Source organism: Malassezia pachydermatis (genome assembly GCF_001278385.1).
Source record: "Malassezia pachydermatis strain CBS 1879 chromosome Unknown scaffold3, whole genome shotgun sequence".
NCBI lineage: Eukaryota > Fungi > Basidiomycota > Malasseziomycetes > Malasseziales > Malasseziaceae > Malassezia > Malassezia pachydermatis.
The window spans coordinates 970,803-995,127 of NW_017253140.1; the positions used below are offsets into that span (position 1 = coordinate 970,803).

Genomic DNA, 24,325 nt, shown 5'->3' on the forward strand with positions numbered 1-24,325 from the left:
CTCGCCGCCAGGCACGCTCTTGTCGCGTCCAAGGACCAGATCGGCGCTCTTCGCTAAAAAAAAAAAAACGTCGCCGAGTCACTCTCCTTCCCCTCTGCCACCGCGTGGATGGCACCTCCACCTTTTCGCATGCTTGCATATCCTCAACGCTGCAGGCTGTGTACCCTCTTGCATCCGTTTCTTTTCCCCTCTCGTCGTCTATGGAGCCGACTACGACCTGGTACTACATGGCGTGTCACGATCCCTGCAGTAGCGCTGGATGATCTACTGCTTTGGGCGTATACGGGCCACATCGCCCCTACGTTGGTGAGCGCTCTGCAGTCTACGACAGGCCTTTCACACTCTGCTCTCTGCCACGCATTCGAGCCTTTCATGCAGGAAGATGCACATCGTTGGCTCAATGCTCAACGTGGTGTTGCTACGTAGTGGCCTGACGCGTTACACTCGTTGCGTGTTCCTACGTGTCTCGCCGCAATGAAACGTACAAACATGGTTCGCACTACGTTCTCTTCTTCACGCTTCGGCATGGACGGAGCACTGCCGTCTCGGGGTGCATGAGCCTCTTTGACGCTGCCGTTGGAGTCATGCCTGCCTTTTGATCGACATGGGCTACAGATCCCAAAATATTGGACGCGCTTCTTCACCGTCTTGCGTCGTCCCCCGATGGTGCGCTAGGACTACCGTACATCTCACCCGACGCACGCGCTGCCCTTCTCCAGCGCGTCTTGGCAAGGAAGGAGGGCGACGTATGGCTGGGCTATTTGGCCTCGTCACCCCTCCCGACGCCTGCGCTAGATCGCGCTTGCAGAGAGCACAGTCACATCTGGGCCACGAGCCCACGCTGGCAACAAGCCGTGGCGCAGTCGGATGCATTGTATTCCCGTATGCTCACTCTTCTCTCTACCGACTTGACCCTGCGCAGGCGGCACATCGGTATGCCATCCTGGTCGGGGAGATTTTGTTGGCTGACAAGGAGCCCTGGCCTACAGGCCGCGGCCTTGCAATGCTCCACGAAGCACAGCAGACGATCCTGCACTACGTGCGGCAGCACTGGATCGCTGTGCGTGCCCATCACGGCTTCGATCATCTCCCACGGTGGTGCCTCAAGGCAATCAATCAGTGTAGAGTTGGACGTGGATGTCACATCTCTTTCGACCCTAGTAACTCCTACCCTACGTATGGCCCATCCGCCTCGGATACATCCAGCTTGTTTGCCATGACCAGTGCCGGCCTGGTCACGACGCGGCCTCCGGAGAAGCGAGGGCCCGTTAGTTTCTATGCTGCTGTCCTCAGCAAGCACGCCGCCAAGTCGTTTCGTTAAAAGTCTAGCGAGTGTTTTTGCGTGGCTGATGGTTAGTTGACTCCGAGCAACGTACCTCGCTTCGCATCACGAGCGTCACGCAGCACACGTGTGCAAAACTGATCAAATTGCTCGACAAAGGGCCGCATACTCGTCTTCTCCCACTCGCCACGCTGGCTCTCTTTGTCATTGGTATCCATGTGCGTATTGTTGAGCTCTTGCAGTACCTGCGCCACCGTTGGGGCACCTGTCTGTGGATCAAACGACTGAATCTGCGCTAGTTCTAGCGGCACACAGATCCGGCCGGTCGACGGATGCACGACAAACGGCGACTTGAGCAAATGGTTCTGCCGTTTCGACACTTCGGCATCGATGCGTGGGTATGTATACTGAATCACAATATCTTCCAGTGCGGCTACCCAGGTAGGGCGCACACGATCGCTGCTTTTCGAGGCAGTTTCCAGAATATCGTCCCATTTTTGTACACTGGAGCGAGACCCTTGCGACCATTTCGTTTGGAGGCGGCTCACCGCGTCCTTCTCCATGCTGGGAAGCAAGTCCAGGAGGACTTCCCACCGCGCCGGCTCGCGGAAGCAGTCCTGGTCCTTCAGAATGACATCCACAAAGGCGCGCTGCAAAGGCCCTCGATGGTCCGCCGTCGACGTACTGGCCGTGTTGGCTAGCACGTCCTGCCCCAACGCGCGACGTAGACTGGGATGCAGCACACGCGGGTAGCCTGGCGTCGCGGAACCAAGCGATACTTTCTTTGCTTGGTTCGCACCGCCTTTAATCACCTCCGTCCAACCGACCAACGCTTTGCGCGCCTCATCTGCGAGGCCACACGCCTCTATATCCGAGACCCAGCAATGAATACCACGACGACCTGAATATACCCACAACAAATGCCGATACCCAAAATCTTCCCGTAATGTCAAATCAAGTACTTCTGTCGCGACAGCAATGAGCTTCCAGCAACGCTTGCAAATGCTCTTGTCTAAACAACAGGTACGAATCTCATCGTAGTCTGTCATATCAATATCAAACACAAGCTCACGCGACACGGGCCGAAAAGTGGCTTTCTGCAGCGTCTTTCGGTCTTTCGGCTTGGCACTGTACACAGGTCCAATTTCAAAACGCGAGGGGTTGAGACGGCACACTTCCTTCTTCCACTCGTCCCACGTCGAAAAGCTTTGGTAGCGAAGATAAGCATCGTTCTGCAATGTAAAAGCGAATTCTCGATGCGTAAAGTTTCTCGTGGGCGTAATGTCTTGATTCAGCCACGTATACAACGATCGAAAGGGCAGCAGGCGACGATAGTAGGCCAACATGGCCATGGGGTCAACAGACTCGTCGTGCGAGAGCCTCACGGTCAGTTTCGTTCAAACGTACATTCTCTCATCGACCATAGCGAGAGCCTGATCAAGCTCTGCATCTTCCTCCATGGGCATGAGCGATCCCATCTTCGAAGCGTAGTCGTCGGCGCGTCCAAGGTCTTGGTCGTGGCACACGCGCTCTCCATCGCGTCCGACGCGTTTGTCGCGCTTTTAGTCAGAAGGCTACCACTACCCTGGACCTACTCCACATTGCTGCCCACGATGGCACGATGGAATGGGCCCCGCACACGCATCCAGCTGAAGCTGGCTATCCAGCGCTCCCGCATGCTGCAAGAGAAGAAGGTATGTATATGTATGATAACATGTAGGAAGCATTGGCAAAGAGAAGCCGTATGGAGATCGCGGAGCTGGTCGAACGAGGCAAAATCGAGTCGGCTCGTGTCAAGACCGAGTCGTTGATCATGGACGATGTGCATGTGGAATTGCTTGAATTGCTTGAACTATACTGCGAGACACTTTATGCTCGATTTGCACTGATGGAGCTTAAATCGTACGTATACCATTCTGTCTGATCCCAGGTCGGGGCCTGACGAGGCCATTCGCGAGCCATTAGTGGCCCTCATTCATGCAGCGCATCGCACCGAGTTGCAGGAGCTCCACGTACTCCAGGATATGCTGTGCGCTCGTTACGGCGCAGATTTCTCGCAAGAGGCACTAGAGAATCAAGACAATTGTGTATCAGAGCGCGTCACGCGAAAACTGGCTTTCCATATGCCTTCGTCCGAGCTGGTCGATGCCTACTTATCTGAGAGTATGTACATGATGCCTAACCATGCAGTTTGTAAGACATACAAGGTGCCCTTCCCCAGCAGTATCGATGCTACGGCTACAGACACTAGCGAGCCTGAGTTGCCCCCGGAGTCTGACCCCATACCAGCGGCCGCCGCTGAGGCTCGACCACAGTCGGAATGGGACCATCTGATGGCACGCTTTCAAGCGTTGAAGCGGCCGTGACATGTCAATGTACGACTAATAATAAATTACATATTTACATAGCATATAATTACACCATTAGCGGAGGCGGAGGTGGATTGTATTGTGAAGTTAGTGAACTTCTGGCCTGCGATTGAGACGACCTTCCGTTGGTTGAGCCCCGAATGGTCACGGTCTCCTGCCCGCCACGACGACGACGACGACGAGGTAGTGTGATAAACTTCGGCATCATTCGCGAATCCAGATCGGTTGAAACATTGTTGGCCGCTTGCAACACTTCGATCCAGTCTACTAGATCGTAATTGTTGCGAGTTTGAAGGAGGAATTGCTCGCCTCCTACTTTCACACGGATCACGTAGTCACGTTTGGTATAATCGGCGGCTAGACCGCACTGCGCTTCTTCTAGCGAGTACGAGTGTGCATGGTGCTCCTTCAATGCTTGCTTGATCTTTTCCCAGGTTTCAGTAGGATCGGCAGGTTCCCCTTGATCTAAAGCATCTCCGTTGTTCATTTGCAAGGACTGTTGAAGAATCGATTCTAGCGAAATGAGGTTCGTTGGGCTGGTATGAGAGGAGGACTGGACACGCCCATTCATAAGATCATGGATGTGTACATCTTGATTTTTCGGGAGCTTATGCACCAGAGGTCCATCATCCAAGTTCCATACGGATGAGGGCGTGACAGACTTGGTATACAAAGCTGACACATCAATATCGTACACATGCAAAACTGTCCCATGCACCACGAAGTACTGTGTTGTCCATGCCCGTGTTGTCGCGGGCATTTCGGGAGCCAGCAACTCCATCTTGCGCGGAAGGAACCCTTCAATATGGACCGTGCACGAATATGGAGGCAGTCGCTCTTCGCCATCGCGCGGCGTAGGTGCTCCCATGAGCATCAGACTTGGACGATCATCGGTGAGCAGCGACATGGCCCGTCGTTTCTCTTCCAGCAATTCATACTGCACTTGCGTTTGCAGCAGGGAAGCATTGGCCTGTACCAGAAGGTCATGCGCTTCTTCGTCTTCGCGAGCGATCTCAGCCTCTTTGGGAGTCAAAGCTTGCGTTGGAGTTAGTCCCCGTAACGTCCGGATACTGTTTCGCTGACGCCGCTGCCACAATGGTACACTGTTTTGCGAGGCTGGTGTAGGTCCACCTAACGGGTTAATGTTGGTCGCAGCATCAAATCTGGGCATGCGCTCGGGCACAATTCCCTCAGGTAGCATGGACAATGGGGATTGTGGCACCGCAGTGTCTTCACTGAATGTTGCTGTTACGGGCGAGACCAATGCTGGTGAGAGCGGGCCTGACAAGAATACAGAAGAGCGAAGAGATCCGCCTGACAGAGGCGTTGCTGTCGTTGGCGTAGTGGAGCCACTAGGTGGATTCGACGGTGTTGTCATCCACATCATGGGCGCGCCTGCCATGGAAGACCGACGTGAAATAATGGCCGATGGCGTAGGAGGCACGTTTTCATGGTCCATCGGCATCGATGACACACGAGGAGACATATTCGATCCTTGCGCCTCGGGAGACTTGAACCCAGGTCGAGGTATCCTCAATGGTGTGATACTGAAGTAGTCCATCCCTCGAGCAGACTCGAGCGGCGTGCGACTCACATTTTCACGCAACGTCAGTGGCGGCGGAATGGAAGATGTCACCGATGGATGCCGTTTAGGTGTAAAGCGTTGCGGTGCAGTCGAAAGAACGGGCGTTTTCGGCAGCGCTAAGGATGGTCGTGACGTTCGAGGCTTGGGTGCTGGTATCGTGGGCACAATTTGTGCTTGAGAAAATTCTGCAACGCGTGGGGTTAAAGTGGAAAAGGAAGTTGCCCGTGGCGTGTTGTAGCCGCTCGATGCTGCCGACACCTGAGCCGTGACTTCATGGGGTACGGGGTACAAAAATGGTCGTTCGACATTCACATCGGTCTGAGCCCACGCAGGTTGCTCTCTGTCAGCATCTGATTCAGACATATCTGTGTCTGTATCTTCTTCAATAGATGTATGGCTAGCCGCGGTGGCTGTTGATGAGAGTGAGGCTACGCTTGTTGACATAGCATCCGAGTCCGAGTCAGACACAGACGATTCTTCTGCAGACACGGGCTGAGCATTGCTTTTCTCTTGTCGTGCCCGATGGCTTGTCCAGCGCAGGAGACTCCGTCCGTTGGATGAAGAGCTGGACGTCGAACGGATCGATGTCGTGCGCTGCATAAACGGAGCTTGGGGGGATGCTGTTCCAGGACTTATAGGATCTGCCATATCCGACCCCGCATTCTGATTATGTTGCTTAGGAGCTGGGATTTTTAATCCCTTCTAATGTGAGCATGTCTGTTTAAGGGACACATACCCAATTCCAACGGCCACCTCGCATGATGCTTCAGGAAAGAACAATCCCTGGGAGGGGCCAACCTTAGAGAAACAAAAAAAAGCAAAACCGGCTATGTCTTTTCTGCGTGACTACGCAGCTCCTTAATGCCTTTCGCCGTAATTATTAAGAACAGTGCGTCAAAATCATCATTATCTTACAGGTAGCTGACAAATGAAAGTTACCCCGGTCTGCGCATCGTGCACGTCAATTCAGGGGAGGCTTGGCTATGCTCTTGACTAAAGTGCCACGTGCCACTGCGTCGCGGGACGCGTGCGCGTCTGTTCCACGCTTTGCGCGCGCGTGTCGCAAGTAACACGTTTGCCACTTGTCGCGCCCATGTCGGTTGAGCTTACAGAGGGCGTCATTGCAAGCATGCTTGACTCGACGGACGGGACCACGTCCGTGGTACCCGTCTGTCAGATCCTCAGCTTGAAAAAACTGCAGACATCGGCCGGTAGTGCGGCGGTGAGCGACCGCTACCGTGTTGTGTTGAGTGATGGCGTGTACTACACGCAAGGTAAGTCGCTTGATCACTTACGCATTAGCCATGCTAGCTACGCAGCTTAAACCTTTGGTCGATGCTGGGTCCCTGGAGCGCAATGTGGTTGTGCGCGTGAATCAGTTTACGGCCAACTCTGTGCAGAACCGTAAGATTCTCATTCTTCTCAGTCTGGAAGTCCTCTCCTCTCCCCTGCCTCATCGTGTCGGCAATCCCCAGAATATTGAGGCAGCGAAGCCGGAGAGTGCTATGACGAGTGTGCCAGCGCCTGTTGATACAAAGCCCGCGGCCTCTGTACCGAGTGTGGGCGCGCAAGCTCTTTCTGGCTCGCATGGGATGGCAAGCGCATCGCGTGGAGTGACCAAGTCTAGTTCTGGGATGCCCGTGTACCCCATTGAAGCCTTGTCACCGTACCAGAACAAGTGGACCATCAAGGCACGTGTGACGCTGAAGACGGATATCAAGCACTGGTCCAATGCGCGTGGCGATGGCAAGTTGTTTAGTGTCAATTTGCTTGACGAGAGTGGGGAGATTCGTGCCACGGCATTCAACGATGCGGTAGACCGCTTCTACCCTATGCTGCAAGAGAACAAAGTGTACTTTATTAGCAAGGCCAAGGTGACCATTGCAAAGAAGCAGTTTAGCACGCTGCCCAATGAATATGAAATTTCGTTGGAGAGCAGCAGTGAGATTGAAGAGTGCGCAGAAGCGAGTGATGTGCCGGAGGTCAAGTACAACTTTGTACCGATTGATCAATTGATGTCCGTTGAGCCGAACCAGACGACCGATGTGATCACGATTCTTGACAGCTACTCGGATGTGTCGGAATTGGTATCCAAAGCCACGCAACGTCCTGTGAAAAAGCGCGACTTGACGCTGATTGATAGCAGCGGTATGAGTGTGCGTATGACGCTGTGGGGGCAGCAAGCGGAGAACTTTGAAAAATCTATTGCTGGGGAAGAGAAGCCTGTGCTGGCGTTCAAGGGCGTCAAAGTCAGTGACTTTGGTGGCCGAAGTCTCAGCATGTTTTCGAGCTCGACCATGTCGGTCAACCCTGATATTCCCGAATCACATGGTCTGCGTGGCTGGTACGACAATGAAGGCAGCACGGCCTCCATTCGTGGGTACACATCGACGACGGAGCCTGGTGGGTTTGCGGCTGGACAAACGAGTGGCGCTATGCGCTCGAACGAGCGGCGTACGTTGGCGCAAGTGAAGGACGAGTCGCTGGGTATGTCAACGGACCGCGCGGACTACTTTAATACGCGCGCTACGATCTTGTACATCCGTCCCAACAACCTTTACTACACTGCATGCCCAGGCCCAGACTGCAACAAGAAAGTTCTGGAGGATGGCGATGGGTGGCGCTGTGAAAAGTGTGATCGGACCTACCCTGCGCCTGTGCGTCGCTACATTTTCTCGGCGAACATTGCCGACTACTCGGGCCAGATCTGGATCAGCGGCTTCAACGAGGTCGGCGAGGCGCTACTGGGCATGACGGCCGATGCCCTCGATGCGATCCGGAATGAAAATGAAGGCGAATTCAAGGCTGTGCTCTCTCGCGCAGTAGGCCGCATGATGCACTTCAGCTGCCGTGCCAAGCAAGAGACGTTTAACGATACCAATCGGGTGCGCTACACGGTGACGCAGGCGGTCCCTGTGGACTTTGCCAAGGCAGGGCATGAGCTCGTCGAACAGATTCAGGCGCTACAGGTGTAGACATGGTATACTATGTAGAGGGAATGGCTGGCTCCAATGCCACATCGTGTCTGCAAATGGGGCACAGACGGGAGTGACGTAGTGCCTGCAGTGTGCATTCGTCATGGAAGCTGCGAGGTAAGAGCGACTGTTCATACATACATATGCAGGCATGGGAAGATACATGCACGTTGCCCTGGGCGAAATTGATGCAGACAAATGCCACATCGATCGACCCGCAGGCCAGCGACACTCATGCGGATGCGGACTTGGCCTGCGGAGGTCACACGGCGTCGGTCCAATTCGACGCGACCCAGCGAGATGTTTTGCAGCTCTTCGCTGGACAGATGCGCATGCGCCCGGGCCGGACCCAAAAATTCGCTGATCAGTGACGCCCATTCGTACTGCATGGTCGGATGATCCAAGTGTGCAATAGCAAAGTCGAGATCAGTAAACGTCCCATTGACGGTAGGCACCATCGGCATCTCTGTGGCAGCAGCTTCGTCGACTGTCGTCGTCGGAACCACTTCCTGTTCGCTGGGCGTCTCCTCGGTAGGCGTCCCGTCGCTGGGGACTTCCGGCAAAGGCATGGCGCTTGGCATAGTCTGTGACGTACGTGCAGGAGGCTGAGGTGGTGGTGGAGGCTGATCTGTGTGTGGCACTCTTGCTCCTCCTTCGCGAGGCGGCGGCGGCGGCAGCGGCCGACGTGGGTTCCGCGAGGGCGGTGGTGGTGGTGGGGGACGACGACGCTGTGATGCGGGCTCAGGCGCTGCGTCCTCTGTGCTCCCCCGAACGGGTGTGCGTGGGAAATGGCGCGTTTCTGCCGTGATCGGTGGTAAGCGTGTCTGGCTGGGCCACGGTGCGACTGATGAACGAGGGTTGGTGAACGCGCCGCCAAAGTGACTCATGGACGATGTCATTTGGTTCGATCCATCCGTCGGCGGCTCATAGCGTGCCACGTACTCGACCAACGACGCAATATCCTCCACTTGGGCAGGCGTCTCTTCATTGTGCGCCTGCCATGCATGCAGCTGATCATAAGCAGTGCGAATTAACGACACACGCGAGGGCGGCGGGGGCGGCAGAGGTCGCGATGTCGTCCGGTTATCCTCGTGAGGAGGCTCATCAGGCTCTGGCGAAGAGGCCAATGAGCTACACGAACTCGAGTCGGTCGCACTGCTCTCTGTTGTGGTCGTCGACGGCGGGAGTGGCGGGACGCGGCGAGGTAGATGCGGCGCAGGTAAGGGAGGGGCCGTTGTTGCCGATGTCGTTGTTGTTGTCGTTGTGGGCAGCATGCGCCGCATTTCTGCCTCGTAGCGGTACAAAGCTTGTATGGCATCATGCTCTGTCCGCCATTCCTCCTCGGAATCTTCTTCATCTTCGTACACTTCCTCTTCGCCACTTGAGCTGGATTCATTGTGACTGGGGTGCGTCGGTATAGGGCTCGTGCCAGAGAGAGGCGCAGGTGCTTTGACTTCGTGCAGAATGACAGACGGGGAACGAGGCGACCAGTCCGTCCGACCCCATTGCGGCTGCAATGAGGTCGACCGTGAGGGTGTCGTTTTTGGCAGTGCGTCTTCGCGATCGGCGGAGGTCGAGGAGACTTGTTCGCTCGCAGGAGGATGAGAGATTGGCCGGTCGACTTCCTCCGCCTGGCTCGGAGGTGGCGTGGTGTCCTGGGCTGACGTCATGACAGGCGCCGTGTCCTCCACTGGCAGCGGTGCCAATAGCGCAACCTGTATGTCTTCGGCCTGTGGGCCAGGATCCACAAGGATGGGAGGCGCTGGCGTGAGTTGAAGTGGACCGGTCGGCCCTTTCGCACGAGGCAAGGATACGATGCTAGGCCGTACCTCCTGGGATATTTGCGCTTGACGACGCTGCATACGCTCTACGCGCTCTTCCAACGAGTATCCAAACAATCGATCCCGTTCCCATGCATCCTGTTCACGCAAGCGGGCAGGGTCGATCACAGCAACACTCTCTTGCTCACTGTCAGACGACGACTCGGGATCACTAACAAAGGCTGGAGGTGGACTCGACGGAACAGGTGGAGCCGCAGAGGCCACAACACTAGAAAAGGAAGGTGGTGGCGACTCCATATCGTCCAAGTTGTGGATCGCTTCCACTTCATCCCACACGTTCACGATGCGTGGGCCCGAATGCATGGCTGTACGTCTAGGCTCAGGCGTGCTTGCTGTGGACTCCGAGTGGGCAGGGCGTGCGCGTGCGCGTGCGGCTCGTACATGCCGCGTAAATGCGTCCGAGTCAGGGGAGTGTGTTTGGCGCGGTCGTGATGGCCTTGCCGCCGTCCCTGCCCCTTGGGGCGCCGGTAAAACGGTATGTCGTGCGGCTCGGGCTGCACGTCGCTCTTGTCGACGGCGTCGCATATTATCGGGTGCTGTTAACGTGATGCGACCCATGTTGCTCTCTAGATTGGTGAGAAAGGGAGCGGTAGTCACTTGGGACGCTGAGCCCACACCTGCAAACATGCCTGGCATGTCCACTTCGGGCGGGCTCTGGGAGCGTTCTGGGGTGTGAGACATAGGCGCACCTTGACTAGACAAGGGCCCATGTCGCATACTATGCCGAGGCTCGTCCATCGACCCACTACAAAGACATGTCGCTCGAGCGCTGTCGATTCTCCACCCAGACGCCTGCACGTACGTACTTGGCCCCTTTCCACACGAGGTCCGAGCGCATGTGGAGACCATAGACACGTGGCGAGTCCGTCAGGTGGAGCGCGGCCTAGGTCCGCGGATGCTCACGTGATGAACTGTACATTCGTGCGAAAGCCTCGGTCAGCGGAAGGAAGCTGGCGTGGCCGCCACCGCCGCCACTTCTCTCTCACCTCAAGACAGGACCGGTCAACGTACGTGTCCCTTTGCTTTTGATTCAGACATACTAACACCTACAGAATGGGACGTCGCCCCGCTCGCTGCTACCGTTACTGCAAGAACAAGCCTTACGTATGTGTCTTTCATCGATGATATAGGTATACTAACCCTCTCAGCCCAAGTCGCGCTACAACCGTGGTGTGCCGGACCCCAAGATCCGTATCTACGATCTTGGTCGTAAGAAGGCCTCTGTGGACGACTTCCCCTTCTGTGTCCACCTTGTGTGTGACGAGCACCAGCAGATCACTGCTGAGGCTCTCGAGGCTTCGCGTATCTGTGCCAACAAGTACATGACCAAGACCACCGGTAAGGACTCGTTCCACATGCGTGTGCGTGTCCACCCGTACCACGTCATCCGTATCAACAAGATGCTTTCGTGCGCTGGTGCCGACCGTCTGCAGACGGGTATGCGTGGTGCCTTCGGTAAGCCGTATGGTCTTGTGGCCCGTGTGAACATCGGCCAAGTTCTGCTGTCGATCCGTACTCGTGACGCTAACCGCGCTGTGGCCATTGAGGCCCTCCGCCGCTCGCGTTACAAGTTCGCTGGTCGCCAGAAGATCATTGTGTCGAAGAAGTGGGGCTTTACTGACATGAGCCGTGAGGAGTACCTCGAGGCCCGTGACAGCAGCCGTATCATGAAGGACGGTTGCCACCTTAAGTACATTACCAACCACGGTCGTGTTGAGGACAACCTCCGTCTCCAGGCCGAAGTCGCTGCCTCGAAGTAAATGGTTTAATCGCCGTTTGCTTTATCAGCTTTCAACGACTTTGACAATGTCACATTTTCTCTATAGCGTTGTCTAGTGTTGGTGGTGTACGAAAAAAAAATCCAAGGTGGATTGCCTCGCTATTGTTTTTGTTGGTCGACAGCCTTGGGCTGCGAATACAGACGAAAGGTGTAGGTCGATAGCTGAATGGTCCCTTGTATGCGGGTGCCACGTGAGCTAAACGGCCGCCCGGCCTACGAGTCTCCGCGATTGTCAACCCCACTTACTGCCTTTTAGCCTGTTCCTATACGGATATGCCGGCGCCTCCCAAGCCTTGGGAACGGTCAGGTGGCACAGAAACTTCTTCAACAGTCCCTGCTTCCTCTTCCATAGTGGCAGATTCCACGGCGCCCGCTGTTCCGGACCGGCCAGCGGCTCTCGCCGCCGCCGGTCCTGATGCCGCAGGTATGTTTTTGATATGTACGCCACCATGCTAACCATGCAGGTATGAATGCTATGAACCCTTATCGCTCTACTATGGGCGGATATAGTAGCTATGGGTCTACGTATGGGTCACCTTATTCGCGTATGGGTGGCTACGGAGGCTACGGTGGCTATGGTGGTATGGGCTACGGTGGCTACGGTGGTATGGGCTATGGTGGCATGGGTTATGGCGGCATGGGCTACGGTGGCTATGGCGGCATGGGCTATGGCGGCTTTGGTGGTATGGGCTATGGCCAGCCGGGTGAGTTTTCCCTTACGCAACGAATGGAAAGTGGGACCCAGGCCACCTTTGAGTTGATTTCCTCCATTGTGGCGGCGTTTGGTGGCTTTGCGCAAATGCTTGAATCCACGTTCATGGCGACACACTCTAGTTTCTTTGCCATGGTCGGAGTTGCGGATCAATTTGCGCACTTGCGCAACTACTTGGGTGAAGTCCTGAGTATTTTTGCACTGGCTCGCCAACTCAAGAATTTGTACCTTCGCATGACTGGTCGTAACCCTGTGACAGGCATTGATGCGAAGGAGTTTGGTGAATTCCGTCGTATCGGTGCGCCTGGCTCTAAGCCCCGTCCGAAGAAGCGTCCTATTCTGATTTTCTTCCTTGCGGTTATTGGCCTGCCATACCTCATGGGCAAGCTGGTACGTTTGATCACAGCTCGGCAAGACGAAGAACGTGCGCGCCTTGCTAAACAAGCCGCAGAGGCGGGTACGGATCTTCAGATGTTACAAGATGCGCAAGGTTCGGCCATTATTGATCCTAGCAAACTAACGTTTGTACGTGCTCGGTTTGCCTACAATGCTGCCGACAGCCTTGAGCTCAGCCTGAAGCAAAACGAAATTGTGGCCGTGCTTAGCAAGACCAACCCTCAAACAGGAGAAGAAAGTCAATGGTGGCGTGGCCGTACACGAGATGGTCGGATTGGTTGGTTCCCTAGCACATATGTGGAAACGTTGGAACAAGCGCGCGATCGCGCTACGAAAGCCACAAACCAACCACAGGCTATCGAAGCCGCGCCCACTGGTCATGCTGCCTCAACAACGAATACAGCGGCCAAGCCCATTGCATCGAAAAGCACGATACCGTCATAGGACTCCTTTTGTAGAATACCCCCCTTTTGATGCGGACTTGGACTCTCTTCCTATGCCAAGCGCCCCCAAATCATGGCCTCCACTTGGTACAGACGACTCTTGCCAGGCCACGATGATAGGCCAAGCCTTAGCTCGACGAGGGTTCCAGCCTTGGGCGCTATCCACGCGCCGTGTGCCAGTTCGTGCTCTTCATGGAAGTAGTCCGTCGCTCCATCGTGTTGTCGTATCAGGTATTCAGCCAACGGGTGTACCTCATGTATGTATCCATGTCATTGTGCCTGACTGGTGTTAGCTGGGCAACTATTTGGGCGCCCTTCGCAGTTGGGTTGACCTGCAGAATCAGGCTGAAAAGGATGACCAGTTTTTCTTCTTTATTGCGAGTCTCCATGCCGTTACTGTCCCACAGAAACCTGCACAGCTCTATACGGATCGACGTAATCTGTTGGCTGCACTAATTGCTATCGGACTTGATCCTCACCGCTGCACTGTATTCCTTCAGGACCAGGTCCCCGAGCATACAGAGCTTGGATGGTACTTTATGTGTATTGCTCCCTTTGGACGGTTGGAACGCATGACAACATGGAAGGTACGTGCACTGATCTGCTTACATGCAGTCGAAAATCGCTACGCTGCACCATGCTGGCTCGATGGAAGCCGTGAATGAATCACAGCTTCAATTGGGTCTTTTCTCGTACCCTGTACTTCAGGCAGCGGATATCCTGATGTACAAGTACGTATGGTATCACTAACCACCAGCGCCACGCATGTGCCTGTAGGCGAAGACCAAACACAGCACTTGGAGTTGACGCGTGATCTCGCGCATCAATTCAATCGTCTAGTAAAGAAAAAGTGCTTCCGGCTGCCCGAGCAGATGTTCAGTACGTACTCGTCCTATTGACATGATCAGCCGAGTTCAAACGTATTCTCTCATTGCGTCAACCGGATCAAAAAATGTCCAAGTCAGCACCCGATGCAAATTCACGTATTCTGCTGACGGACACACCGGAACAGATCCGTGCCAAAATTAAAAAAGCTGTGACGGACAGTGACCCTTCTCTAGGTTTTGATCCTATGCATCGACCTGCTGTAAGCAATTTGCTTCAAATTCTCGCTGGTTTGCGGGGTAACACGCTGAAGAAGGATCTCTTAGAGGGTGAAGATGAAGCGCAGCTGCAAAACCCGGCATTTGTGGCCGAGGTGCTCAATCGTCTGAAAGGTGGATCTGGTGCTGCGTTAAAAGCAGCCCTGATCGATAGTATCATTGAAGAACTCCGGCCTATCCAGATGGAGTACAGCCGACTGGTTACAGAGGATGGCTATCTGGATAGCATCGAAGCATTGGGCCGTGATAAAGCTCGTGAACATGCGCAAAAGACACTTCAGCGTGTGAGATCGTTGCTAGGCTATGAACCCCAACGAAAGTAGGAAGCTATGATACATTTCGTCAACGAGACGCAAGAGTCCATCAACTCATAAGAAGTTGCTCAACGAGCCGCGTAGCCTCCTTGTGCAGCGACGAGTACTCCTCTTGGTAGTCCTCCTTCACCTTCGTCTCACCCTTTTCGATGGCCTTCTTACCACCGCCAGGCACAATCATGACACAACTCGTGGGGCGCTTGGTGCTCGACGCATTGCCGAGCTGGTCCTTCGAGGCAACAAAGACATATGGGTTACCTGTGTCTTCGCAAAGAACAGGAATGTGGGAGATAATGTCCATAGGAGAGATATCACCAGCAAGAATGACAAGACTGGAAGGAGTTAGTTCGATGACACAGTATTGGCACGTACCCTTTCTCGCCCTTACGGAGGCCCTTGACGACTTCCTTCACACCGCGCTTCACATGGCCACGGGACTTGGACGCCTTCTTAATTGTCTTGAACACCTTCTTAGTAAAAGGAGGCGTAGCAAGAGGGCCTGAAGAGTCAGTAGTGAATTGGTATACGCACAGGCGATAACGTTCAGCGTCGACGGGTCGACTTCAGCATCGTCATCGACAGGCTCAGCCATCGAGACATCGCCAACCAGGTCTTCCGTCATCACATCATCTTTCTTCTTTTCTTTCTTCTCCTTCTTCTCCTTCTTCTCTTTCTTCTCCTTCTTCTCCTTCTTTTCCTTCTTCAGCCTCACTTCCTCAGACGCCATGGTGACAGACGATCAACGAAATTTTCGATGGCGACGCCGACCGAAGCCAGCGAGGAGGAATTTTAGGCCTATTGTCGGCCGAAGAGGCAAAGGGAATCTAAAGCGCCGCGCAAAAATCCTTCTCTTCACTTGGTCCGCAATGATGCTACATGGCCTCTAGTGGACCTAGTTTGACTACTTGTATGTATTGAATGGCGATGGGGATAGGATGTTTCAACATTTAAACTAGAGTCTCGCGGTGACTCTATGTCGATTCGCGATAAAAATTTTTGTTGCCTGATCCTATTTTCGCCCTTTTCGAACAAAACTAACATGGCAGTGTATGTATCACACATTCCATTGGCCTGCCGTGATTATGTTCAATCGTTATCGATTGCTGGAAATTACCGTCCGAGGATGCGTATAGGGCCGCAACTCCCTGCATCCGTCGTGAGGACATTTCAAAGGCTGTTTGAATGAGCCTTTTGGCCTGCTTTGCATTGAACAATGCTAACTCTAGCAGCAGTACAACCGAATATGAAAAAGCAGCGAGACAAAATGTATGTACCCCTTCAGGAACAGGGATTGAATGATGAGACTTTATCACGACGGTCTGCGTACGGCTTTGCCGCTGGCGAAATGGCCCGATAAACCCAATTCTGTATCCGGGCACTACTCTGAACATTCCCTGTTCCTCTTCTGATAAGAATGAGATGGCTAACATCACAGTGTATATGTAGAATTGTATTGTATACTATGTAACTAAGGCTTCTGAGATACGGGCATGTCACATGGCTCAGGAATAGAAGAGGACGGATCAATGGGAGGCAAATGCAATGTACCAACCTTGTAGTACTTGTGGTGTGTGTCATAAAACTTGTGCCATTGATCCAGCGATTGTTTCTGCTTCGGTGTAAAGCCACGCGTATCATGCGTCAAGTGCGTCTGGAAGCAGCCCGTGACGTAGGCGCGTGAAGCGTCGCGTCCTGCAAACATATGGTATGGACCTCCCGGGCCATAGTGAATACGGCCGGCAGACACGTCAAAAACGTCGCCTTTGATGGCAAGCTGCACAATGTAAGAGATAGGAATGTTACATACGTAAATAGGCTTATCCGGGTTTGTGCCATCAAACTGTGTCAAATAGTCGGCGGTGAAGGTTTGCGGAGGAGACTGCCTGTCAGTGAAGCATATGACGTACAGGAATATACGTGTGCCAATTCGTCCATTTGCCGCGATAGCCCCACAGTGGGTCGCCCTGGATAAACTGGCCCGCCAGGAGTGCGATAATTACGGCCATGAAAGCCGTAAAAGAGACAGAAAGTATGAGGTTTGCAACGAAGGAGAACTCCGGTTCTTCATCCTCGTCTTCACCCCCCGGTACAGGCCGTCCTTCCGCACGAGCTTGCTTCCTCGCACGAATACGCTCCTGGCGTTCTCGCCATTCCTTGTGGACAAAATATGCGTTGTTTACCATCTTATGAGGCACATTCCGCTTGGTAGATGGATCAAAATCCATCTTCTCTTTCTTCTTTTCAAGAAGAGGCTCCGTCTGCGACTTCTCGCTTTCCGTCATCACGTTGTGTGGTTGGTACGCAACTATTTATCCCTACGGGGTGCTCTAATGAGGTGCTATGAATTGTGTGGAGTATTAGTCAGCTCAGCCATAGAATGAGGATAAGATAGCGAGGCGGCCAGGCAGCAGAAGAATGGCAGTTTAATGGGCCTCTGCACCGGGGATGGTGTCCACCTTGTCGAGCTCATTGAGCGCCTCCTCAATAATATTGATACCACGCTTCATCTCGTCTTCAGAGATGACCAGCGGCGGAGCGAGACGAATGATGTTCTGGTGTGTCGGCTTGGCCAGCAGACCCTTCTCCTTCAGGAGCAAGCAGAGGTCCCAAGCAGTACGGCCCTTGGTGCTCTTCGTCTCGTCAATGACGATAGCGTTGAGCAGACCCTTACCACGCACCGTAGTGAGGAGTGGGCTCTTGATGTTCTTGAGCTGAGTGCGGAAGCTCTCGCCCAGCTTTTCAGCACGCTCACAAAGCTTCTCGTTGATAAGTACATCCAGAGCAGTAATAGCCACAGCAGAACCAAGCGGGTTACCACCGTAGGTGCTACCATGCTCACCAGCCTTGATGCAGAGCATGACATCCTTGTCGGCCAGCACGGCGCTGACAGGGTAGACACCAGCACTCAGGGCCTTGCCGAGAGTCACAATGTCAGGACGAATACCGTAGTGCTCGCAGCAGAGCATACGACCAGTACGGCCGAGACCTGTCTGGATCTCATCACAGATCAAAAGCACATTGTGCTTCTTGCAAAGCTCGGCGACCTGAGGGAAGTAGTTGTCATCCGGCACAATGATACCAGCCTCACCCTGGATCGGCTCGAGCAGTACAGCAGCCGTCTCATTGCCGTACTTCTCGAGAGCAGCCTTGATGTCCTCGATATGGTTGTAGCGGATAGTCACATCGCCGACCCGGGGGCCGACACGGTCGAGCATGGGGCCGAAACCGTTGCGGCTGTCAGGGTCGGTGCTCATACTAATCACACCGATCGTACGGCCGTGGAAGTTGCCCGTAGCGCTAAGGATACGAGCCTTGTCTTCAGGCACACCCTTCTTCTCGTACGCCCACTTGCGTGCCAGCTTCATAGCCGTCTCCACAGCCTCCGCACCAGTGTTCATCGGCAGGACCATGTCGTACTTGAAGATCTCGTTCACACGCTTAGCGAACTGAGCGAACACCGAGTTGTAGAAAGCACGCGAAGAGAGCGTAAGCTTTTGCGCCTGAGCCACAAGAGTGCCAACAACTACAGGGTGGCAGTGGCCCTGGTTCACAGCCGAGTAAGCAGACAGGAAATCAAGGTACTCCTTGCCTTCAGGGTCCCACACACGGGCACCAAGGGCGCGGTCCAGGACCACAGGCAGAGGGTGGTAGTTGTGCGCACTGTAGTCGCTCTCCATCTGCATGAGCTCCTGGCTCGAGTAGTGCTTGCGCGTCGAGGCAGCATGGGCAGCATGACCCATCGAAGTAGCCGTAGCCATCAAAGACTGGCCGAGATGGCCAAGCTTCTGCTGAACGTTCTCAAAGTGCGAGTGAACCGACATGGTAGCTGGAATGAGAGGGAAACCTTCTCCGCTCTCCTTTTTTTCTGACACCAGATGGGCCCCCGCTGGCGGTTGGGGCCGCGTTGGATTGGTCACATTGTTGACGGTCATGGGGTGACACGTGCCTAAAGGACTCAGTCAAGAAATGGCAACGCGCCGCAGTGCATTGCATGTTGCAGTCCATGTCGTTGGCCGCTCAAGTAGGTCTGTTCGCTGGGGGCGTGCTCCTAGGCGCTGGGAGCGCGACATGGATCACTAGACGCAAAGGTACAGGGTCGTCTGATGTACAGAAGGTGACAGTGCCAGGCACATCTACACCTATATCGTCACCCGCATCCGTGACGCCTGCTACGACCGCTACGCCATCAGCGGATGCGCTAGCGTTGTCAGGGCATCCAGGTCCCATTGCCGATTTCTTGCGTAGCCAGGCGTATGTGAGCGTATATGACCGTCGTCTACGTCATCCTAGCTGGACAGCTGAGCACTTGACAGCGGAATCCATTCGTCGGCCTCCTGGTGCGAATGTAAATCGCGCTCAATCGATCTTTACAGAAGACGCACGTATTCCGCCCATGTTCCGTGCGACGAACACGGACTATTTCCGCTCTGGATACGACCGTGGGCATATGGTGCCAGCTGCGGACGTGAAGCAGAGTCAGGCTGCTATGGATGAGACATTTTTGTTGACGAACATTGCGCCGCAGGTGGGCCCGGGCATGAACCGTGACTATTGGGCACACACAGAAGATTTCGTGCGTCGTCTTACGAACCAATTCAAAGATTTGTACGTCTTTACCGTGCCGCTCTACCTTCCGCGGCAATCGTCCGATGGAAAATGGCGAGTTTCGTATGAGGTAATTGGATCACCGCCTAATGTCTCTGTGCCGACCCACTTTGCGAAGGTCGTGCTGGGAGCCGGTGCTACACAAGGCGTAGGTTCGCTTTTGGGCGGTCAGGGCTCACTGGCCCTCGGTGCCTTTATCATACCCAACAGCATGATTCCCGACTCGGCGCCATTGCGCAGCTTTGAAGTCGATGTGGAAGCGGTGGAGCGCGCAGCGGGCTTGACATTGTTCCCCCCGGCCATCAAGTCCTCCGCAAAAAAGCTCTGTGATACAGTCAAGTGCGAAATTATCATTCGTGACTTTTCAGACGCCAACAGGAGGGCGCAGCAAGCACTGCCTGCACGTCCTGTAGTCAAGTAAATAGTGTCTTAGCCGAACGACACACGCTTCTTGGTCGGTGCTTTTGCTGTATCCTTCTTGAGGATCGATCCTTGTGCCTTAGAAGAGCGAGGCGCTGTGGGTGCATGCGGAACAGCATCCTCCTCAGCATCGTCGGGAAGTTGCTTGCGTTTTTTCTTACGCTCTCGCGAACGCTCGCGACGACGCTCGCGCAGTAATGCCATCATACTTTGGCGTGTAGGAAGATCACTGTCATTTTTCGCCGCTTCCTTCTTTAGCGTCCGCTCTTTTCTAGCTGCAGCGGCAGAGGCGCGTGAAGCATGCTCCTTGTCCAAAAGCTTTTGGAAATGAGCATTTTTTTTCTGAACAGCTTGCTCAGAGAGCGCGAGAATATGGCCTAAACCCTGCGTCTCTGCAAACTTCTTTTTCTTCTTAGGCTCTTCTGCCTTTTTATGAGGGGAAGGGCGCTCACGTGGTTTGGGTTCGCGCGGCATGGGATGGTGTCGCTATGATGCACCGAACGTCAAAAAAAATTATTCAGTGCCACTCCAGGGGCCCTCGACGCGTCCCGCAGGTGGAGGTCAGGGGCGAGCCAAAAAAGACCTGGCCTAAACGTGCCAAGTCCCGATCGAAGCAGGATCTGGCTCTTCTCTCGTGACCATGGTTCGATCGTGCCAGCTTCCGCCGCACGATGCGACAACGTTCGCCGTGTCGGCAATTGTATGTGTTGGTGTAGTGATCTCGTACTTGCCACAGTTGATCCGCATTATTCGTGCGAAGTCCTCTGTAGGCTTATCGCCTTTTTTCCTCTTTCTAGGCACAACGTCGAGTTGGAGCGCGATGCTCAACGTTATTGTGCTGCAATGGCGTTTGATTTCGTGCAGTTTGGAAGAGGTTGGATGGATTTCCGTTGAGCATATTATGGGTGCGCTGCAAGCTACACTGCAGCAAGTGATGTTCACGCTCGTTTTTGTGTTTTTCCTGAGTTACTACCCTGTGGATCCTGCCGAATATCGCCGCGTGAAGCGACGCAACCAGCGTCGTCAGCAGCGCCAGGCTGGTGAGAACAATGGACATTTGCAGGTCCCTGGAAGTGGGAACGAGTCCTCAGGATCCGACAGCGACTTGGAATCGATTCAGTCTCATGTCCACCAAAGTTATGGTGCGACGCCACATGCCTCTAGCAGTCGTGAATCCGAATCTCTTATGGCGCATGCCCGAAGGCAGAAAGGGTACAGTAATATTCCGAAAGCAATGCGAGGGATTTTGGAGCGTCACCACTTGCCTCTTGCCGAGGAAATTCACGGCAAAGTAGGCTCCGTGCAGGAGTACGACCTAGCGACGACTTTGGCGAAGATTGCGTTTGTCTATATACTTGTGATTGTCACTGTGAGTGTGACACTGGTTTCTACGCACTCGCGTCGTCACAACCTGGAACACTGGGCGAGTGTGCTTGGCTTTGCCGGTGGTTTGCTTGCCATGCTGCAATACCTGCCGCAGATTGTGCATACTGCACGTGCGCGACTGGTGCGCAGCGTGAGTATTCTCACGATGTTGGTGCAGGTGCCTGGCTCCGTGATTTTTATTTATGCACTGTCGGGCCGCGATGGCATCAACTGGACGTCGCTGCTTCCCTATGTGGTCGCAGCGGTGCTGCAAGGCACACTGCTTATTCTTTGTCTGGTATGGAAGTGGCGTCAGCACCGTGAGGGCATTGACGACTATGGCCGACCTATCAACTCCGCGGCATTGTAAGCTACGAAGACTGAACAAAGGTGGCAAGGTCTGAGCAAATCGTTTGAATACGGGCTTCTGGCAGTGCCTCCCTCCATGTAAGGGCGACAGACAGGATGGCTTCTCGCTGCTGGGAAGTGAGGTGGGCACTGGCTGGAGCACATAGCTAGATATGTAAGAAAAAGTGCATACACGGGAGAACGTACCAGGTTGCCAGCCGCGATAAGGGCGCGGTATATACATTCGCTGTCGGATGATTGCGAAAGGATCTGGAAGGGTCAGACTAGCGTCAACGTACGTCTGTAAGTAAATCACACAGGAGTCCTGCCTGCTCAAAAGAGGGCGCTTGCACGGCGAGGATCGAGTAGTTCAATGCCACGGTGGACAAGGCGGTACGGCCAGGGCGCTGCAAAACAGACCAAGGCGGCTGTTGCAGCGTCGCCAGCGCTTCCAGGGCCAAAGCTTGCATCGTAGCAGGACCATTCGGCGCCACAAAGCCGTTGGCCAGTGTACGTAGGGCAAGCATGGCATTCATACTCGCGACTTTGGCATCCGTCGAGGCCTCGAGAGCATCCCATTCGGCACCCACCAAAGCATCGGTAATGAGCGTCTCAAAAGGCAGTGAGCACGCACGCGATGCGGCTACACGCAGCAGATCCAACAGAGGAAAGCGTGCGGCGATTGGCCACGTAGAGAGCAAGTGATGCAATACGTCCACATGTACGATGCCTTGGCCTTGCTCCAAGTCTGTGATAAGAGATGCAAGGGCGGCTTTGTCCTCGTCGGACAACGTAGCGCCTGGGACGCTCGTACTCAGCTCCAGGGCCTTGGTATGGGCCAATGAAAGCTGCGCATTTGTAAAAGCTTGGTAGGCCGTTTGTGGCAGCACACTAAGAGAGGCAGAGACCGGCGTCGGCGTCGGCGTCGCCGCTGCTGATGCTGGCGTGTAGCGAGTAGCACCCGTGTATGGATCCACAGGAGCTGCCTGCGCCGTATCGACTTGGACGCCCTGCGTATTCTTTTCCAGGAAGCGTACCACCTGATCAAGGAACGATGCTGGCAATTCGTTTTTTTCCAGGAACTGACTAGCGGCCACAAAAGGATTGTCGTGAACGTTGTATGGCAATTTTAACGGTGGCACACCGTCCGCAATGTCCACATCAAAGACGTAGTCGTATTCTTTGCCCTCATATACGGTTTTTTGAGAAGGCTTGGCACTCTCAGAGACCATGCCCGTTTGGACCCACTGACGCAGTCCTGTGCTCCACTGGAACCGCAAAGTCTGAGAGCCATGGTGGACTAAGCAAGCTTCACCTTCCGTCGTGCCGTCGGTCGTGGGTGTTGTCTCAGGACCCGCATCAATCGCACGTACGCCATCAACGTCAGCAGAGGTGAGGGCCTGCGTCGCAACATCCTTGGTGTACGTCGCGCAATCGTCGCCCGACGATGCACGCGCGGGGTCGCGAGTAAACACATAGATATAGCCATCACTGGCGCCGCATGCCACATCGCCATTCGACAGGGCACATACGCACCACACTGACACGGCAGGGATGGGCAAGAGCTGCTCCAACGCATGACCGGACCAAATACGTACACAGCGATCCTCGCCACTGCTTGCGAAGCTCGTGGCGGACAGCGGAGCAAGTGCATACACAAAGGCTGGGAGTGTCGCGATAGTCTCCACAGCTAACGAGGCCATATCCCAATGCCGAATGTGCCCATCGTTGCCTGCCGCCACAATGTGCGACGAAGACAAAACCATCACGTCACGGACGGCCTGTGTGGCCTGTGACCATGCCTTGAGTGGCTCAGTAGGCTCGCCGATCGACCATAGACATACACTTTTGTCTGCAGAGGCTGATAAAAGACGATCCTCATCCACAGGCCACACAGACCATACGGACTGTGTGTGTCCCGTCAATGTGGCCACGCATGTCCAATGCTTCCATACTTTAATGGTGCTATCCCAACTTCCACTCACAAAGTACTCGGAGCCGTACGAGCGCAGAGTGCATACATTCGCCGTGTGGCCCACGAGCGAGTAGTGTGGCGTGGAGGGTACGTGAACACGACCAGCGTCGTAGTGAACAGGGAACGCATAAATCAGCGTATCTTGACCTGCCAAGAGTGCATACACTTGTGTGAGAACGGTTTGTACGTACGTGATGATCCATCGTGAAAGAAGGCAACAGCATTGACAAATCCACTGCCATGGTCGAGGCTATGGCGTTCGTAAGTTGAAGTGGGGGAACGGACCCACAACGAGGCTGTCTGATCGCGCGAGCCAGCGAGTAGCAGAGTCGTGCCGTCGTTGTATGTGTACGATGCCAAAGCACGTACATCGCCCGTGTGGGCGGCCAAGCGCGAAGCTAGGACAAAAGGCGCTGGCATGGTGGTGCAAGAAGCCAAGGCCGCGCGGCCACACGCACGGACGTGTCGTCTCGCGCCGCCTCGCTTTGATCACGTGGCATAAAAGAAAGACTACGGACTATGGACTATCTCTTGCTAGATAGATACATGTAGGGCCCAATTCTTGCGACGCACCCACCATGGACGAGTCGTAATGTGTATGAAGTAGCCTGCTAAATCTGTCCTGTCTTTCCCTCAACCATGCGCTCACGGGTCGAGCGATGTGATGAATAAACAGGAGGGTACGCGGCTTCCTGACAGCCTGCTGACACACACACACCATCACACGTAAGTAGATCGGCGACGTTCCAGGAGTATGTAGGTATGGGCCTACCTCGACCGGGGCCCAGCCTAGGGGCCTGTCGTAGTACGAA

General features: G+C 54.5%; 15 protein-coding genes across 15 annotated transcripts; 7 read left to right on the forward strand and 8 right to left on the reverse strand.

The window, feature by feature from the left end:
* Positions 1-1,317: 1,317 nt before the first annotated feature.
* Malapachy_1086 (dna primase small subunit) lies at positions 1,318-2,742 on the reverse strand (the record flags this gene model as incomplete). The annotated part of the gene is made up of 3 exons (XM_018135596.1): positions 1,318-1,346; positions 1,377-2,662; positions 2,690-2,742. 3 exons carry the CDS (start codon positions 2,740-2,742, stop codon positions 1,318-1,320), a joined length of 1,368 nt encoding a protein of 455 aa, XP_017992669.1.
* Positions 2,743-2,895: 153 nt separating this feature from the next.
* On the forward strand, positions 2,896-3,648 carry Malapachy_1107 (hypothetical protein; the record flags this gene model as incomplete). Its single annotated transcript, XM_018135617.1, has 4 exons — positions 2,896-2,976; positions 3,003-3,184; positions 3,213-3,445; positions 3,473-3,648. The coding sequence occupies 4 exons, from the start codon at positions 2,896-2,898 to the stop codon at positions 3,646-3,648; spliced, it is 672 nt and encodes a 223-aa protein (XP_017992283.1).
* A 49-nt stretch (positions 3,649-3,697) lies between these two features.
* Positions 3,698-5,996, reverse strand: Malapachy_1113 (hypothetical protein; the record flags this gene model as incomplete). Its single annotated transcript, XM_018135623.1, has 2 exons — positions 3,698-5,938; positions 5,973-5,996. The coding sequence occupies 2 exons, from the start codon at positions 5,994-5,996 to the stop codon at positions 3,698-3,700; spliced, it is 2,265 nt and encodes a 754-aa protein (XP_017992248.1).
* Positions 5,997-6,329: 333 nt separating this feature from the next.
* On the forward strand, positions 6,330-8,211 carry Malapachy_1066 (replication factor-a protein 1; the record flags this gene model as incomplete). The annotated part of the gene is made up of 2 exons (XM_018135577.1): positions 6,330-6,510; positions 6,539-8,211. The coding sequence occupies 2 exons, from the start codon at positions 6,330-6,332 to the stop codon at positions 8,209-8,211; spliced, it is 1,854 nt and encodes a 617-aa protein (XP_017992570.1).
* A 10-nt stretch (positions 8,212-8,221) lies between these two features.
* Positions 8,222-10,355, reverse strand: Malapachy_1114 (fog: e3 ubiquitin ligase; the record flags this gene model as incomplete). The annotated part of the gene is made up of 2 exons (XM_018135624.1): positions 8,222-8,321; positions 8,353-10,355. The coding sequence occupies 2 exons, from the start codon at positions 10,353-10,355 to the stop codon at positions 8,222-8,224; spliced, it is 2,103 nt and encodes a 700-aa protein (XP_017992249.1).
* A 750-nt stretch (positions 10,356-11,105) lies between these two features.
* Malapachy_1083 (60s ribosomal protein l10) lies at positions 11,106-11,812 on the forward strand (the record flags this gene model as incomplete). The annotated part of the gene is made up of 2 exons (XM_018135593.1): positions 11,106-11,156; positions 11,201-11,812. The coding sequence occupies 2 exons, from the start codon at positions 11,106-11,108 to the stop codon at positions 11,810-11,812; spliced, it is 663 nt and encodes a 220-aa protein (XP_017992674.1).
* Positions 11,813-12,105: 293 nt separating this feature from the next.
* Positions 12,106-13,384, forward strand: Malapachy_1081 (peroxisomal membrane protein pex13; the record flags this gene model as incomplete). Its single annotated transcript, XM_018135591.1, has 2 exons — positions 12,106-12,256; positions 12,297-13,384. 2 exons carry the CDS (start codon positions 12,106-12,108, stop codon positions 13,382-13,384), a joined length of 1,239 nt encoding a protein of 412 aa, XP_017992676.1.
* Positions 13,385-13,496: 112 nt separating this feature from the next.
* Malapachy_1082 (tryptophanyl-trna synthetase) lies at positions 13,497-14,809 on the forward strand (the record flags this gene model as incomplete). Its single annotated transcript, XM_018135592.1, has 5 exons — positions 13,497-13,640; positions 13,677-13,970; positions 13,999-14,114; positions 14,141-14,262; positions 14,292-14,809. The coding sequence occupies 5 exons, from the start codon at positions 13,497-13,499 to the stop codon at positions 14,807-14,809; spliced, it is 1,194 nt and encodes a 397-aa protein (XP_017992673.1).
* Positions 14,810-14,849: 40 nt separating this feature from the next.
* Malapachy_1094 (rna-binding protein nhp2) lies at positions 14,850-15,527 on the reverse strand (the record flags this gene model as incomplete). The annotated part of the gene is made up of 3 exons (XM_018135604.1): positions 14,850-15,132; positions 15,173-15,299; positions 15,332-15,527. The coding sequence occupies 3 exons, from the start codon at positions 15,525-15,527 to the stop codon at positions 14,850-14,852; spliced, it is 606 nt and encodes a 201-aa protein (XP_017992725.1).
* A 741-nt stretch (positions 15,528-16,268) lies between these two features.
* Positions 16,269-17,082, reverse strand: Malapachy_1104 (cytochrome b5; the record flags this gene model as incomplete). Its single annotated transcript, XM_018135614.1, has 3 exons — positions 16,269-16,574; positions 16,608-16,679; positions 16,708-17,082. The coding sequence occupies 3 exons, from the start codon at positions 17,080-17,082 to the stop codon at positions 16,269-16,271; spliced, it is 753 nt and encodes a 250-aa protein (XP_017992286.1).
* Positions 17,083-17,223: 141 nt separating this feature from the next.
* Malapachy_1093 (ornithine aminotransferase) lies at positions 17,224-18,621 on the reverse strand (the record flags this gene model as incomplete). The annotated part of the gene is made up of 1 exon (XM_018135603.1): positions 17,224-18,621. The coding sequence occupies one exon, from the start codon at positions 18,619-18,621 to the stop codon at positions 17,224-17,226; it is 1,398 nt and encodes a 465-aa protein (XP_017992730.1).
* A 170-nt stretch (positions 18,622-18,791) lies between these two features.
* Positions 18,792-19,826, forward strand: Malapachy_1067 (mitochondrial nuclease; the record flags this gene model as incomplete). Its single annotated transcript, XM_018135578.1, has 1 exon — positions 18,792-19,826. The coding sequence occupies one exon, from the start codon at positions 18,792-18,794 to the stop codon at positions 19,824-19,826; it is 1,035 nt and encodes a 344-aa protein (XP_017992571.1).
* Positions 19,827-19,834: 8 nt separating this feature from the next.
* Positions 19,835-20,299, reverse strand: Malapachy_1121 (hypothetical protein; the record flags this gene model as incomplete). The annotated part of the gene is made up of 1 exon (XM_018135631.1): positions 19,835-20,299. The coding sequence occupies one exon, from the start codon at positions 20,297-20,299 to the stop codon at positions 19,835-19,837; it is 465 nt and encodes a 154-aa protein (XP_017992203.1).
* Positions 20,300-20,465: 166 nt separating this feature from the next.
* Positions 20,466-21,560, forward strand: Malapachy_1106 (hypothetical protein; the record flags this gene model as incomplete). Its single annotated transcript, XM_018135616.1, has 1 exon — positions 20,466-21,560. The coding sequence occupies one exon, from the start codon at positions 20,466-20,468 to the stop codon at positions 21,558-21,560; it is 1,095 nt and encodes a 364-aa protein (XP_017992284.1).
* Positions 21,561-21,828: 268 nt separating this feature from the next.
* Malapachy_1091 (phospholipase a-2-activating protein) lies at positions 21,829-23,933 on the reverse strand (the record flags this gene model as incomplete). The annotated part of the gene is made up of 3 exons (XM_018135601.1): positions 21,829-23,678; positions 23,705-23,763; positions 23,803-23,933. 3 exons carry the CDS (start codon positions 23,931-23,933, stop codon positions 21,829-21,831), a joined length of 2,040 nt encoding a protein of 679 aa, XP_017992728.1.
* Between the last annotated feature and the right edge of the window lie 392 nt (positions 23,934-24,325).